Source organism: Panthera uncia (genome assembly GCF_023721935.1).
Source record: "Panthera uncia isolate 11264 chromosome A3 unlocalized genomic scaffold, Puncia_PCG_1.0 HiC_scaffold_11, whole genome shotgun sequence".
Taxonomy (NCBI): Eukaryota; Metazoa; Chordata; class Mammalia; order Carnivora; family Felidae; genus Panthera; species Panthera uncia.
In genome coordinates, this window is record NW_026057578.1 from 25,250,165 (window position 1) to 25,266,651 (window position 16,487).

Consider the following 16,487-nt stretch of genomic DNA (forward strand, 5'->3'; position numbering starts at 1 on the left):
TCCGTGCTGTCAGCACAGAGCCCGACGTGGGGCTCGATATCACAAACTGGGAGATCACAACCTGAGCGGAAATCGAGTCGGACACTTAATCGACTGAGCCACCCAGGTGCTCCTTTATTTCTTTACTTTTAGTTGAAATATACTTGGCCTATTGCCTTGTGTAAATTGAAGTGTCCCACATTTGCTATTAAGGGGAGTCGATTTGGAGACTAAGATCAGTGCCAGTCTCGGGAGAGGTGATGGGGCAGATATGACAAATATTGGGAGCCAATCCCCCCACGAGTGTTGTCTGTGAGACGTGGAAATTCCCCCGGCACAGACCACGTCCACAGGAACACACAGACACACAGACATGGGTGGACAGGACACCGGAGGTCTTTTCACACGCAAACCTCTACAAACGGACCTTCCCGTCTGCACACACGGCTCACACTGCCCCCACCCGTGGGCTCTTCACACACTGACGGGGGCTTGAAAACACACAAGCTGGCACTTGGTTTTGCACAGTTAGCACCCCTTCCCCGACCCTGACCAGACACACCTGTTCACACCTCTTTCGGCCTCAAAAACTCATCTGTGCTGAGCGCTTATTGAGCACTTACTGTGTGCACAAGAACTTTTCATCGCTTGATTCATTTAATCCTTACGACAATGCTGCAGAAGTTAGTACCGTCATCATTCCCATTTTCCAGGTGAGAAAACAGAGAGGGAAGTGACTTGCCCAGGGCACACAGCAGTGAGGAGGCAGAGCCAGGATTTGAACCCAGACAGACGGGTTCGAGAGCCCAAATTCCAATTCGAGCCCTGTCCTGTGACTTGCCAGGTGGCACTGGGCCAGTAGTTCTACTTCTCTGAGCCTCGGTCTCCTCATCTGTGAAATAGGCACAGTCCTCACCTCCCTTAATTGTTGTGAGGATCGGAGGGGGTGACACAGGAGATCTGGGAACACAATGGGCTTCTGCAGGCTCCCTGTCGTCAGAGCCACCCTCAAGATAAGATTTGGGGCAAGTAGATGAGACGGGCTGCGAAGAGTTTTGCTATTTGTTAAACTGTGTGACCTGGTAAAGGGAGCTGGCCCTGTGCCTCAACTTCCTCGTCTGTAAAGTGGGAATGGCAATGGTTGCCCTTCTCTCATAGGGTTATTGTGTGGATGAAATGAGATAGTACAAGTAAAGCCAGAACATGGCATTCAGCAGGTTTTCAAGAGGGACCCCGTGCCTGCCCCCCAAGGCCGTGACCAGCATCCCTCGGACTCCAAGCTGGTCTGATACCCCAAAACCCACAGAGGGGGAAGAAAAGGCAGACGTCAATTTATTACAAATAAAGAGATCAAACCATCAGATGTTTGTGAGGATCTTTCTCCTGTTTATTGACAAGGCCCAGCCCGGCCTGCCCCGCTTACTCCTCTTCAAAGGAGGTGTCCACTGGTGGGAAGGGGCCAGGCCCACCGGCTCCAATCAGGGGCTCCTCCAGAGGGCACAGCCGGTCGGTGGCATGCGGGCAGACCCTGCCCCCGTCAGTCCAGCTTCAAGTCGAGCACCAGCACCAGGGCATTCTGGCAGGAGGCAAAGGGCCAGGTGGGGATGAGTGGCCGTGGCAGGGGATAGGACCGGTCGGGCTCATGGCCAGGAAATGGATGCCAGGAGCAGAGGCTAAACTAGACCCGCCTGTGGCCCTTCGTGTCTCCGGGTGTCAGTTTTCTCAACGGTCAGGTGGGGACAGCATCCCTCCCTCTCAGAGTGGAGAGATCAAGTAAGAAAAATGTACATTTAATGCCCCAAGCACAATACTTGGCATGTAACGTAAAGCTGGTATTTATTAAGCACTTACTGTATGCCTTTAGGTGAACTATCTCAATAGCTCTCTGATGTGGGTACACCCCTATTATCAACGGAAAGACAGAGGGATAGAGAAAAGTGAAGTAATTTGCCCGAGGTGACGGAGAAGGAAGGCAGCAGAATCCAGGTTCCCTCCTGGGGAGCCCCTGGCCAAAGGGGGCCCAAGTCCTGAGGGGCAGGGTCTTGCTCAAGGGAGTGGCAGGATCGTACTGATGGCCACTGCCCTCCTCAAGCCTCCTCCCCCCAGGCTGAGAGAGGAAGGCTTTTGCTCCTGATTCATTGGCCAAACGTATTGACTGACACGGCTTTTCTCAGCTCCTTTCCTCACCTCTACTATGTCCAGCTCCGCCAGGTTGTAATCTATGTCCAGCAAGTCTGGAAGTGGGAACCCGACTTGGAGCACATCTGAGAAACACAGTAAGAGTCATTTCAGCGACTGCTCTGTAGCTGACTACTCCTTAAAGCCACTCCTTGGCTGTCTGGAACAGAGTAGTGGGAAACAGCACGGTGAGTGATGGATGACGTCTGCCAGCCGCACAGGCACAGAGCGCATAAGCCTCACCACCGTGTATTTTCACCCCAGGCCTGGGTCAAGATCGGACCCATGGCATAGGGTCAAGGGCCAAGGGTCCCAAGTTGTGGGAGGGGCCTTTGTCCCCAGGTAGGTGACATTAGACTACATCAGCCTCAAAGACCCAGCAATGACTATTCACTCCCATTTAGCCTCCCTTATCTGGGGTCACTGAAAGGGCCTTGAGAGCACCCAGGTGTCATCCCTTCCTGCTTACAGTTCTTCTTAACAACCAGCAAAATCAAAGCCTACAGGAGCCCTCACCATTGACGACTGGGACATACGCCTCTTGGAGATAATCAGTGATGAAGCCAGTCAACTCCTTCTCCTGGGTGTGAGAGAGGAGAGGGAATACTCACATCCATCGTTCACTTCACTTCACTTCACTTCAATTCATCCAGTGTGAGTAACTGGATGGAAAAGTAGGATGTTGAAGTAGGAAAATCTGATGCTCAGATTTTCGCAGCCCTCACTTCGACTGGGTCTGGGGACCACGGGAATGCATATTAGAGACATCAAATAATTTGTCCACCTAGCGTCAAAACTGGGCTGGACCCTGCTTAACTGTAGGCTGATGAACTGTAGGCTGATACCTCCACTTGGTCCCTGTTGAGTGACATATGGGCCTGGGGTCACAGTGCAGGGGGAATTCAAGACACCGTGGGTGACCTGTGGACTTCATTTTGCTCCTACAGAAAACTCAGTAGTTTCAATCAGTCATTCACTCACCACCACTCTGTACCTCAGTTTCCCCATCTGTAAAAGTGGAATGTAATAGCACCTATGCACAGGGATTCGGCGAGTTTGGGTACAGCCCAGAGCAGAGTGAGGACTCAACAAGTGCTGTTATTATTGTTGACCAGCTGCTCAGCTTCCACCTTGGGCCCTGAGGCTACAGAGACTAATGAAAATGACAGCCGGGCCAACCGAGCCAGCCTCAGGCTGCTGTTATGTATGACAGTGTTATTAAAACCAATCCAGGGAGGGGCGCCTGGGTGGCTCAGTCGGTTGAGCGTCCGACTTCGGCTCAGGTCATGATCTCGCGGTCTGTGAGTTCGAGCCCCGCGTCGGGCTCTGTGCTGACTGCTCAGAGCCTGGAGCCTGTTTCAGATTCTGTGTCTCCCTCTCTCTCTGACCCTCCCCCGTTCATGCTCTGTCTCTCTCTGTCTCAAAAATAAATAAAACGTTAAAAAAAAATAAAACAAAACCAATCCAGGGAGATGTCCAGAATCTATCCAGAAAAGGAGATGGACTCAGAGAGGCTAAGTGACTTTCCCAGGGTCACACAGCACGTCAGCTGCCCCAAGCCCCACAGTGGTCGCTCTATTCACTCTGCCTCCATTTCAGGGCCCGTCCCCGCAGTGCCAAGGGAGAATAGGCACAGTCTTGCCCCCACACCAGGTCAGGCAGAAGAACTTGAGATACTTACAGAAGAACTTGAGATACTTACACTGAAGGCACCAATCGAGGAGGACTCCCGTGATAGGCTCAGTAATCTGCATGGGGTGTTGAGGGGGACAAGGAGCAGGCAGCACAGTCAGAGCCACTGCCCCTGGCCATGGATAAAGGGGATCACAAATACCCACAACCCCTCTCTGAGGCAGAAGTCCCTGTACAGCCTTCAGACCAGGTGCTCATAAGCCTCTGCTTGGATACTACCTATGACGGGGCACTCATCACCTTTCATCGTAGCCCATATTATTTGCCACAGCTCAAATCACTTCCTCATCTCATCGGTCCTGACTCTTCCCTCTGGGACCCCCAGTCACATTTATTGCTCCTGCCCAAGGCCAGGTATGCAGAGGTTTGCTGCCCAACCAGTCAGCTCCAGATCCTTGCAGGGCACAAGATTAGGACCCTTCACGTGACCTCCTTCCCTGCACAGCCTCCAATAAGCACTAATATATGATGGCACCAGAACAGGCCATGTGATGGTCGTCTGGGAGCTTTATCTTCCCAAATTCTATTCTTTATTCCAGTAGCAGACCCTCCATTTTCCACTCTCATTCCAAGGCCTGCAGAGTCGCAGCGTGAGCACATGACCCAGACCCGGCCCATCAGAGCATTCCATCTCTGGTGTCAGTGATTAGTTTAGGATTGGCCATGTGGTCCACGCTAAACCAATGAGAAGCAGCCTTGGTAATTTAGTTAGAACTATTGGACAACAGGCCTCTTTTGTTGTTGGCCTCTTTGCCACCACCGGGAGGGGGGGGGAGGGGGGGGGAGAGGCTGCCTGAGAATTTAGCCAACAAAGTGGACAACAAAGGCCAAGGGAGGAGGGAGATCCTGAGGACTTTGGGCACCTAAGATCTAGCCATGCCTGAAATTAAGATCTACCACTAGAGTCTCCAATCACGTGAGCCCAAAGATTCCCTTTTGGGCTTAAGACAGTTAAGTTGAAATTGTCTCCTGCACTGAAAGAATCCTGGACGAATACAATTCAGATCAAAGATTAAGACAAATATAAAAATTAATGAGTAACTGGATGGAAAACTAGGATGTTGAAGTAGGATAGTGAGTATAATATATGTAGCCACTGCTCCCATATAAATGTTAGCTGTTGCTAGTAGGACAGGCTTCCAGGAGGAGGAGGCATTTGAAGTGGCACAGGGAAAAGCCTATTAAGGGAAAAGGGGACATGGACCCACGATCAGACGTGCTGTGCAAGAGCCTAGTGGGAGCACTGGTGGGAGAATTTGAGAAAGGACTTGAGGGCCAGGCTAAGGTTTGAGACAAGATCATGCAGGTAACAAGCTAGTGAGGATTTTAGGACAGGGGTAGTGACCAGAGCAGCCTGGCAGTGTGGGCCATGCTGGATGGACCAGTGGGAGACTATGGAGCAGAAAACCAAGCACTGGTGGTAATGCCCACGCGGGAATACAGGGACGCCGGCACAGGCAGCAGACTCCTACCTGTCCAGAGAGGTGAGCATCAGCAGCCGGTCCTCACGAACTGAGTAGTGGATTTTCAGGTTGAAGTGCTGGTGGGTGGCAGGTGGGGACAAAAGCAGGGAGAAGGCAGTGGTAAAACCAGGGGCCCCACCTTCCCAGTACCATTGCCTTAACAAAGCAGAGGTCTTCCTCTCTGCCCATCTTATCTGCAGGAACTGAATCCAGTAGTCTCCCCTTGCCCCAAGCCCAGGCTCCTTATCTTCTCTGTAGCTGCCCCAGGGCAAGACTCTCAGAATACCTAGCACATTTGTAGGTCCTTGTGCACACCGCATTATTGCTTCAGCCTTTGAACATCCTGTGATCTCTACCTGTAGTGCCCTCCATCACCAGCCTCCCCAGCATCAACCCTTTCCCTGGCCAGCTCCTGCTCAACCTTCAAAACACAGCTCAGGCATCACCTCCTCTGGGAAGTCCTCTGTGATTTCCTCAACTAGATTTGGGTTCTTCTGAGGATCCCATAATCCCCTGGGTGAGCCCTTCTCTGCCTTTGTAGATGCTAATGAAGGGCGGGGGGGGGGGGGGGGGGGGGGGGGGGGGGGAGAACAAAAGGAGAGAGGAAGGAGAGAGAAAGGAAGGACTGAACTCTTGACCTCAGTTTGTTGATCTTTCTAGCCATTCAAAGGTTTAGTGGCAGAGCCAAGGATCAGACACCAGGTGACAGTTCCCAGGAGGTTAGGATCACATAAATGACAGTAATTAAGGATTCTTCAATCCATTACTTGGCTATTAACTAAGATCCTACACTCCAGTCTTGAATAGCCACAAGGCTGGGCCTAAATGGGGAACAGATTTTACTCACAGTTTCCAGGAGAAAGAGGGATACAGGAGCCTTCCCTCGCCTCCGAGCAGCAAACATCTCCAGGGTGCCATGGAGGTGCAGCAGGCTCTTGCCTGTCTTCATGGTGACCTTGGGGGGCTTGTTTATCCTGATCTGGGTCACCAAGGGCTTCGTCTTGGGATAGGCCTTAGCTACCTACAGAAAGCAGGAAATTCTCCTCAGGGAATGCCACCTCAAACTGGTGGCTTCAGTTGAAACCAGGAGTCCCTCCTGAAATAAGGCGATTTGTACCTTGGACACAGGAAACATGGCATGCAAGGGCTGGAATGTGTCTATCAGGAAATAAACAAAACAGACAGTCTGGCTATTTCTTATTGGACATAGAAAGTAAATCTCACAAAACATGAGCTGCTTCTATGCTGGACCCAAAGAGCACTTTATGGAGATGTTGGGATGATTTCACATCAGCCAAGGGAAACGTGGCCTTGAAAAGCTGCCTCCCAAGGGTGCCTGGGCAGTTCAGTCAGTTAAGTGTCTGACTTCAGCTCAGGTCATGATCTCACAGTTCACGAGTTCAAGCCCTGCACTGGGTTCTGTGCTGACAGCTCAGAGCCTGGAGTCTGCTTCAGCTTCTGTATCTCCTTCTCTCTCTGCCTCCCCCTCCACCCCCGACTTGCACTCTGTCTCTCTCAAAAATAAACATTAAACAAAAAAAAATTTTTTTAAGAAAAAAAAGAAAAGATGCCTCTCAAATCCCTTGTCCCTTCAACTGGAAAACAAGGCCAAGTAGGCATGGTGGTCATGGCAGGTCAGGGCACTCACTTTAGGGATGAAGCCAGCCAGTGTCTTAGTGGTTTGTGGGGGCAGCTTACCAATCTACAAAACAAAATCAAGGTTAGGACTACTAAAGCCCTCCCCCACCCTTCCTAACAGACTCTATAACGTATGCCCTCTGAGGTTCCCTTCATCATAACCTTATTACTCTGTGATTAAGTAGGTAAGGAGACCCTGGCTAGCCCAGACTGTGGCTTATACATCCCAATGCCCATGGCTCTTAGCGTAATGTCAGATGCTGAGAAAATGTTGGATGAAAAAGTGGCAGACAGATGGATGGATGTGATGTATGAGAGGGGGTGGGTGGACAGCTTTGTGGATGGATAGATGAATGGGAAATGGATAAACAAATGAGTGCTGAATGGATGCATGGATGGATAGATGAACACTTATGTATGAGAATGAATAATAGATGGACAGGTGGGGGGTGGATGGAAGGATGAAAGGAATGACGTATGGGAGGAGAGTGGATATGAAGATGTGGAATGGTCTGATAAACAGGTGGGAGAATGGATGATGAATGGATTGATTGGTGGGAGGATGAATGAGAAAGTACATGGATGGATGGTGGTTACATGGATGGGGGGATGAATGCCTCGATCAGTGATGACGGATGAATGGATAGATGAGTAGGAGGATGAATAATGGAGAGTTGGGTGGATAGATGGGTGTTTGGGTGACCAAAGTCAGATACGTAGACTCACTTATTCAGTAGTACCAGACCCTATTCTAGGTATGGATGGCATAAAGGGTGGATGGATACTAGCTGGAAGGCTAGAGTCTACAGCATGAATATATGATAGCGAGATGAATGAATGAGTAGCTGATGACTGGATAAAAAGAAGGTGGATGGATGGCCAGTATATGAGAGTTGTAGGTTGATGGATATATACCTGGCTGTGTCAACAGTTGGATGGGTAGATGAGTAGATGGTGGTTACATGGACAGAGAGATGGTAGGTTTGGGGGCAAACTGATGATAGAAACCCAGATCAGTCCTGGCATCTCCCAGTCTTGGTGTTGCCCATGGCCCCAGGATAATTCTCAGAATAGACACACCAGGCAAGGACTGTCATTACAGGGCAGCTCACCTTCATATCCTGGACATTCACATTAAAGGACTTCTGCAGAAGGGCAAGCTCTGTGGTGAGGAAGGTGGCCAAGAGCAGCAGCTGTGAAGAGCCTTCAGCATACCCCTCAGGGAACTCGAGGGCCTCCCCGGCATCAGCAAGCTGGATGGTGTTGCCCTCTTGCTGCTGCACCACAGGCTGTGGGACAGCGGGGAGAGACATGCTTAGCCTTGGCCATGAAGAACTATGGCTGCGGGCAAGGCCCTGTCCTCAAAACTAAATCAGCCTCCAAGTTGGCAAGTCCCTAGATGGGAGAGCCAAGAGCAGGCTACCCTCCCAGTGTACAGATGGGCAAACTGGGACCTGTGAAGATAAGGGAACCAGTCACTAATCGATGGTGGTTGCTGATGGGATTGCTTAAGTAACTTCATTTAGTCTGACTGACCAGTTGGAGCACTCATTGATACAGACCTGCTTTCTGTGTATTCTCAGAAGAGGTAAATAGCAAACAACGTGGGGCCTGGAAGAACCACACCGGAGGGAGACTTCACAGGGAGATGACATTGCGGGATTTTTCTTCCCATTCCTGGAAGAGGCATCTCACCTAGTCACCTGGAGATCTGGAGACCTGAGTGAGGACCCAACTCTGCCACCAGCTCACAGTGAGACCCTAACCAAGTCCTGCCTCCTCCCTGGGCCCCAGTGTTCCCATCTGTACAACGGGGTGGGCCACTCATTGGGAGAAGCAGACAGCCTCGGAGAAGGTGCATGTGTGGGGTCAGCAGTCCTGGAAGTCAGCTCAGGACTAAGGGTTCATGTTGAGAGCAGAAAGAGGGAGAAGCTTTCAGTTTTGGGGAACACTTTCATGGCAGGCCTGGTCTGCCAGGGCCCAAGGAGCCCTCGCACCCTCCACAACCCAGTCCAGCCACCTCCCCTGGCAGAGGCAGGCTGGTGAGAGCCCTGTCCCCTGGTGGCCCCCTGGCACTTACACTGAAGGCTACTTGGAGATAGTTGGCTGTGGTGGTTGGCATGGATGTCAGGACATATTTGACGATGCCCATCTGGCCCACGGGCATGGGAGCTGTGCAAAAGGAGGTTCTACTCAGAGAGGCACCAACTGCGGGCAAGCCATAGAGGCTGGCACCAGTCAGCTGCCACCTGAGCTGGCTTGGGTGCCAGAAACCCTTGCCCTCTGTGTGACCCAAGGCAAGTTACTTGAGCCTCTCGGGGTCTTAGTAATTCCATCTGTAGGAGGGAGGCCGTGGTGGCTGGCCTGGAAATCCTCCTCCCACACACCTCTCTGCAGGCACAGAGCTTGAGAGTTCCCGAGGGGTGTTGTGGCTCAGTTCCCACAATAGACTGGCGTGATTAAGATTATTGGCTCTGTTTTACAGACGAGAAAACTGAGGCTCAGAGGAATGAAATGATTTGTTCCAGGCCACGCTACTGAGCACACGAGCCAGTTTTCTTCAGGCCCAGCCATTGGGCTCTCCTCTCACCTGACTAGGGAACCCTATGAGTCCTGAGAAAACAGAGGCAGTAAATCCCCTCGACAAAGGAAAGAGTTAGAGGTCACCACTATAGGATTACTATTCAGGGTGTAGGCTTTGTGGATGAGCCTACGATGGCTGCTGTTCTTGGAGTCTAGGGGGTGAGGGATAGAACACTGGATGGAAGGCGGAGACCAAAAGCCCAGAGTCCCTCAGGGCCTCAGGCCTCCCATCTGGACAGTAGGCAGATGGAGGGACACCATGACCTTAGACCTCCTCAGTCCCAAGCCTGGGCTTGGAGCAGGTGCTTGAATGGAGAACGGGGGTCTCAAAGTCCAGCCATCCTGATGTCCCCATGTGTGAGCGAGGCATGGCTAGGGCTACCCACCATTCAGGTTGGCCCACTTCCTGTTCACATACACCAGGACCGCGTCGATGGCTGGACACATCTGGAAGCAGAGAAGGTACTGGGCTGAGGGGGCCCCTGCATGGAAGGCCTCACTTTTCACAGCTGAATGGTACTCCATGGGGAGACCCAAGAGCCCTGGAGGGACAAGGGCTGAAGGGGAAACCGAGTCTACACATCACATGGAAAATCAATGGCAGAACCTGGACTAGAATCCAGAGCTCCTGACCACAGCCTGAAAATCAGTAGACTCATTCCCCAATGAGAGGAATGAGTAATGGAGGCGGGGCGGGGGGGCAGGCTGTGGTGTGTAGTCTGCCATTTTCTCCTGTGCTCATGGCAGACATCACTAGAGACACCAACAGCCTCAGAATCCTCCTCAGCTACCGTCAGTCAGTCAGGGTCACAGCCAAGGGAAAACGCACTCACCATGGTCTGAGCACGTCTATGGATGTGGGTTGACACTTGCCCTGGTACTCACCAGGCTAGGAAGCACTTTGTGTAGGGTGCTGTCCAGGAACTTGTTGACAACCTTAGGCAGCATGCTGGATGCAGAGGATGGGGACAGGGCACAGATGGCAGGAAATTAGGCACAGGACATTCAGGGACACAACTGGGGAAGTGCAGTGGCTCGGGAAGTGGGAAGCTGGGCAGGGGTGGTAGCGTGGACCCCTACTTCCTCCCCAGCCACAGAGCCCCTCACTTGCTAGGCAGGTTGGTCTTCACGCTGACCAGGACGACCTCACAGCCCTCACTCTTGAACGTGGGGAGACCCGTTTTCTCATCCTGCAGAAGCCGGTTGGTGGCTGTGATGTTCAGAACCACGATGATCTTCATGTTCCCACCTATGAAGCTGGAGGAGAGGGCAAGCAGGCATCATGGGCATCTTTGCCACTGTGGCCACTCTCCCTGTCTCCTCTTTGCCCTCAGTCTCAGCAGCTCTGGGAGGAGGAAAGGGTGAGGCACCACCCCCACAGGATAGAAAAGAAGATGGACTTGCCCAAGGTCACAAAATGGGTCTCTCCTGTTCCCTCTTGCTTTGGTAACCTCCTACACATCCTTCAAAACCCTACTCAGCTATCATTATCTCCCCCAAAGCCTTTTCTGATTCCCCTCACGCTGCCGGTGCTTCCTCTGTCCTAAGCTAGTCACTGAGTCTGTGATCGTCTGTGCTCAAGTCTGGTTCCCAACAAATGCAGGAACCCAACATGCACTATCTCAGACCACAGTGCCCAGGTGGCTCCCAGTAGGTATGCAATACATGTACATGTAAGAGTAAGACGAGGCCATCTCCCTTCCCTCCCGCCCTCCTCTGCTGTACTCACCTCTTGCCAGTGATGGTCATGCCGGTGGACACACACTGGAAGATGCCCACCCCAGGTAGGAAGCTCAGTGTGATGACAGGCAGCTGCACATCCTTCACCTTCAGACTGGGAGGTGACAGACATCCACAGCAATGAAACCAGGCAGGTGAGAGCCAGGCTCTTAACTCACTCCTCCACCCCCTGGCTGGGGAAGTCTTGCGTTAATCCCCCATCTCATGTCATAGGGAGAAGCCTGCCTGGCCATTGAGAAATGCAAGGGCTGAACACGAACCAGTTTGTACACAGAAGTACTTGTGTACGACTTGGCCGGGTAATCTGGGGCTGCACCCTTCCCCTTGGTGGGCCTCAGTTTCCCCACTGGCAAAATGGGGAGGTTTGCCTGGATCAGGGCTTTTCAACAGTGGCACCGTTGACATGTGGGCAGAATAATTCTTTGCTGTGGGGGCTGACCTGTGCCTTGCAGGATGGTTAGTTGCATCCCTGGCTTCCACCCCCGGAGGCACCATATGCACCTCCGCCTACCCTCTCCAGCAAGTCTCGATAACCAAAAATGTTTTCAGACATTGCCGAATGTCCCTTGGAGGCAAAACGCCCCTGGCTGAAAACCACCAGTCGAGATCCAGGATAACAAAGACGTGGCCCGTCTAATCCTCCCCTCCATCCCTCCATTCCTGAGCTCTTGGCAGACATTGCTAATTGATCACAGTCTGTGCCACAGAGCCCACCCTCCCCAGCACCTCATTCCAGGCAGCCCCTACCAATGGATCCCACCGAGCACTTGCAATGGAACCAATTTGCCTCATCATTAGATGGTGGTTGATACCTTTCTGGCTCTGTCATTTGAGAAATTTTCCTTCAATTTCACGTGCATTCAGTGAGTCCCGACTGCATGCAGGGAGCTGGGATTTGACTTCTCAACCTTACTTCCTCCTCCCAATGCTCACAAGAGGCAGGAATTGTCTCCAGTGGATGACTGAGGCCCAGGTAGGAGCAGTGACCTACCCAAGGTCACACAGCAAGCCACCGGCAAAGCAGGGCAGAGGCCCCAGGCCCTGCCTCACCTCTCCCTCCTGCCTTCTCAGGTCCTGGGCACAGCATTCCCCACCACCCTCCTTCTGCCACCCCCAAAGCCCTTCCCCTGCTCACTTGGTGATGCCCTTGATGGGTTTCATTCCCGGCCGCTTCTTGCCCGCCTCAGCTGCCATCTGCTCCAGGATATGGCTCTCATCCATGGCACTCTGTACCCCTGGAAAAGGGGGGTATCCAGAGAGACACTTAGCTGGTCTCCCCGCTACTTTGCTGCCCTGGGCCAACGTCTCAGGCATCCCAGGCACGGGCCACTCACAAGTGACACCACTCTGTGCCCAGAGTCACTGTGCCCCACCCTGGGCTGGGTGATCCAGAGACCCAGAGAGGAATCATGCTGACCCTTGTCCTCCTCCAGCCTCACAGGGGAGACAGTTGCCAGCAACGACAGTAACAAGTGACAAGAGCCATAATACACTGGGGCAGCTGGAGGAACAACAGGAGGGGTTTGGGCCAGAAGAGAAGAGGTGGGGAAGGCTTCCAGGAGGCGGTGCCATCTCAGTTGGTCCTGATAGGAGCAGGAAAGATAGGAATTTTCACCAGGAAGCAAAGAGGTAAAGGAGGCCACTGCAGGCAGTAGGCATACAAAATGCAAAGGTGGAGAAGCAGGGAAGAAGGTGGCAGGGTGAGGCAAGGGTGAGAAACCCAACATGGCTGGAGGGTGGGGAGGGGCATGACGGAGACTAGAACAGTTTGCGGGGGGGTGTATCAAGAGGGGGCCCTAAACCCCAAGCCAGACTGGTGACTTTATCCTGTGGCCCAGCCACTCTCAAAGCTGGGGGACTAGGGAACTTGTCTGACAGCTTGTTAAAGATGCAGATTCTGCTGGTTCCCCAGGCCAGGAGGCCCCAACCCTGAATGCCACGATGCCAGAAACAAACACCTGCACAATGGTCATAGGCCGATTCCCAGAGAGGGGACAAACACGGAGACGGGAGAGCTGTCACCACCTCTTTGCACCTCCGTGCGACTTCATTTCCCTCAAAGTCATGGAGCTGGGAGGTGGGAAGTAAGTTTCACTAAAGCCCCTCCAGGAGGTTTTAATCTCACATTTCATTTCATCTGCCCAAGTAAGGACCGGTCACCCTATTTTACATTTCTTTACATTTTATATTTACAGATGAGCAAACAGTAACGCGGAGCAGTAACACTTTGCCTGAGGTCACACAGCAAATCGGTAGCTGAGCTGGGATTTGGCTCACGTCTGTCTTCCCCACAGCCCTCTTAGGCCACCAGCCCTGCAGTCGGGGCCAGGAGAGGCTCCAGGGAAGCAGGATTTCCTGTTCTGCCTCCAACTTGCGGAGGGACCTGGGCCAAATCACCCCATTTTCTCTGGGCCTCAGTTTCCTCCTCTGTAAGATGGCAGAGTAATATCATTGCTGCTCACTTTGTTTTGAGGCTCATAGGGTGTTCACGGCCATGCAAACATGAGTGATCGCTACCTGCCCCTCACCCCCGGCCCCGGGCCCGCCAGCTTACCGCGGTTCATGATGTCCAGGCCCAGCCGCAGCAGCGCCCCGGGGTCAGCTCGTGTGTGGGTCAGCAGGCCACAGAGTGCCAGAAACAGGATCCGCAGCATGGCTCCACCTGTGCCGTGGGGCCTGAATTGGTTCCTAGACCCTGGTCCCCTAGACCCTGGTTCCTCTGGGGACCTCCTGTGCTCCAGAAGACAACAGGCTCCCTGGATGGTCTTGGGGGTCCAGGGGCCTCTGAACTCCAGTTCAGCAAACCTTATTACTGACTTCCAGAGGGGTCAAAGAGTGTCCTGATTGAACACGGGGCCTCTGCGTCACCCCAGGAAGGTCACTTCCCCCTCTAAGCCTCAGTTTCCCCATCGATCGGCGTGATGCGTGTTCTGACCAGCCCGCGTAAAGGGGGTGGTGGGAGGTTCAGCTGCAGTTTTGCATGAGTCCAAGTGCAGCTCAGTGCCAGGCAATGCTGGGGCCGCAGAGGGGACTGGGAACTCCCAAGGCAGCATGGGAACGGGGGCCCTCTTCTCCCCCGACCCTGACACTACAGCCAATGGCACCCCCACTCCCTCCAGCTCAGTCTCACCTCCAGAAATCTCAACTTACAGCCCCTTAAGACCCCTTGAGATGAGACATTACCACACCAAAAGAGAAACTGAGGCACACACCCACAGTCCCACAGGCAGTGAGTAGACCTCCTACTCCAGGCCCTTCAAGGTGCCCAGAAAAGCCTCACCCCCAACCCTGGCCCCCAGAAACCCCTCCATCTCATCTACTGAGACCTGAAATGCTCCCAAGCAGAGGCCAAGTGTTTATTTCAGGTTTGAGCTGTGGCTGAAAAGAATCCAGAAGGGACCGCGGGGCCTGGCCTGTGTCACCCAGAAACGGGGAGCTCTAGTTGGACTCCTGCTAACAGCAGGCTCGGCCACTGAGGGCTGCGCGGATCCAGAGAGAGGGGCGCCTACCGGGGCCGCCTCCCCAGTCCGAGCCCATACCTGCGTTCATTCATTTGCCTCACATTTATTGAGTGCCTACTATGTGCCAGGCAGGCCGGGCTACAAGGTACACGTGGCAGAGAGAGTCCTGCTCCTCCTGAATCTTAAAGAGAAGTGATAGAATGGGATAAAATGCATGAGTTGTGTATGTGTGTGCACACGGGGCATGGGGTGGGGTGCTCAGGGAAGGACTCTGAGGAGATATTCAGGCTGAGATCTGAAGGATGAGAAGCAGGCAGCTTTTAAAAAGCCAGGGAGGGGCACCTGGGCGGCTCCGTCGGTTGGGCATCCAACTCTTGACCTCCACTCAGGTCCTGATCTCAGAGTTCGTGAGTTCGAGCCCCACTGCACTGACAGTGTAGAGCCTGCTTGGGATTCTCTCTCTTCCTCTCTCCCTGCCCCTCCCCCACTCTCTCGTGCATGCTCTCTCTCTCTCTCTCTCAAAGTAAATAAACGGTAAAACAACAACAACAACAACAACAACGACCGCCCCAGGGAGACCATTCAGGCCTATGATCACAATATTTGCTAAATGAAAGTGTGATCTACTCTCTCATCCCATTCAATTTGTAAAGCTCTATTTGGGCTTGAATATAATCACTCTTGGTGTTTCCTTGACCTCTGTGGACACACACATTCCTGTGCCACGGGCATGTGCCGGGTACATGCATGCCCAGTGCCAAGTGTCTTTGAAAATCATCCCCAAGGGAACTGTGAAGTTTGGTGTCAGGGTGTCAGAGCTGGTAGGGGCTTGGTGAAGGTCTCCTCCAGCCCCAGCCCCGGCTCCCAGCTGGGGAGACTGAGCCCCAAGAAAGCACCACCTCAGTCTCCACATTCCCAGGCCAGACCTATTGCCAGGCAGTAAGGCTACTCGGGCAGGATTTTTTGCCCTTGGGGTAACAACGTCGCGCAGGTATTTCTAGGACAAACGGCCAATGCCAGGGTTTTGTTTCTGACTTTGCTTGACTTTTGCCTGAGCTGTTCCATCCTCTTAGAATGCCCTCCCCCCACCCATCCACAGCCCGCCTGTCCATCAAGTCTTAATTTCAGTCTTTGCCTCCTCCGCCGGGAAGCCTCCCCTCCATCCCCAACCACCCTCAGTTTCAAAGATCACAGCTTGAACTTGATTGTATTCTTAATCCATCCCACCCAAGATGAGTGTTCCCTGCTGCCCCCACCCCATCTTTTGCTCACACATTTTCCTCTACCTGAAGTCCCTTCCTCCCTCTCTTTGCCTGACAAATGCCTAGCTGCCTGCTCCCTGCCGCTGTTGTCCCAGCTCAGCTGTGAGCTCCTGCAAAGAAGGACCTCCATGGTCTTCCCTCAGCTTCAGATGGAGCCCAGGGAGGCCCCTCAGGTCTTCTGTCTCCTTGATCTTGCCTAAGTCCTGCAGCATCTGAAGATTTCAATGTCCAGTGGCTTCCTGTTAGGTGGGGAGCACTGGGTAGCCGTCAGGACATAGATCCAAGCCCTTGCTGTGTGATCTCAGGCAAGTCCCTTCCCGTCTCTGGGCCCCAGTGTTCTCAACTGTAAAAGACATTCTCTGGGGAGAGTTCCACAGGTGGGGCCTGTCCTTACCTTGCTGAGCCCAAGGATATCCTGCAGATGACCGACCTCTGCCTCCTGACCCAGGAGTGAGAAAGTCCTTATATTCGGGAGCCTGATTAGCTGTTTG

At 53.0% G+C, this 16,487-nt stretch overlaps 1 protein-coding gene across 1 annotated transcript; it reads right to left on the bottom strand.

The window, feature by feature from the left end:
* Positions 1 to 1,365: 1,365 nt before the first annotated feature.
* Positions 1,366 to 14,559, bottom strand: BPIFB6 (BPI fold containing family B member 6). The gene is made up of 15 exons (XM_049650008.1): positions 13,831 to 14,559; positions 12,409 to 12,508; positions 11,263 to 11,367; positions 10,641 to 10,790; positions 10,419 to 10,482; positions 9,920 to 9,980; positions 9,031 to 9,122; positions 8,063 to 8,239; positions 6,961 to 7,014; positions 6,160 to 6,333; positions 5,322 to 5,389; positions 3,860 to 3,905; positions 2,674 to 2,737; positions 2,167 to 2,243; positions 1,366 to 1,555 (listed from the first exon to the last, which is right to left on the bottom strand). Exons 1-15 carry the CDS (start codon positions 13,925 to 13,927, stop codon positions 1,517 to 1,519), a joined length of 1,368 nt encoding a protein of 455 aa, XP_049505965.1. The 5' UTR covers positions 13,928 to 14,559; the 3' UTR covers positions 1,366 to 1,516.
* Between the last annotated feature and the right edge of the window lie 1,928 nt (positions 14,560 to 16,487).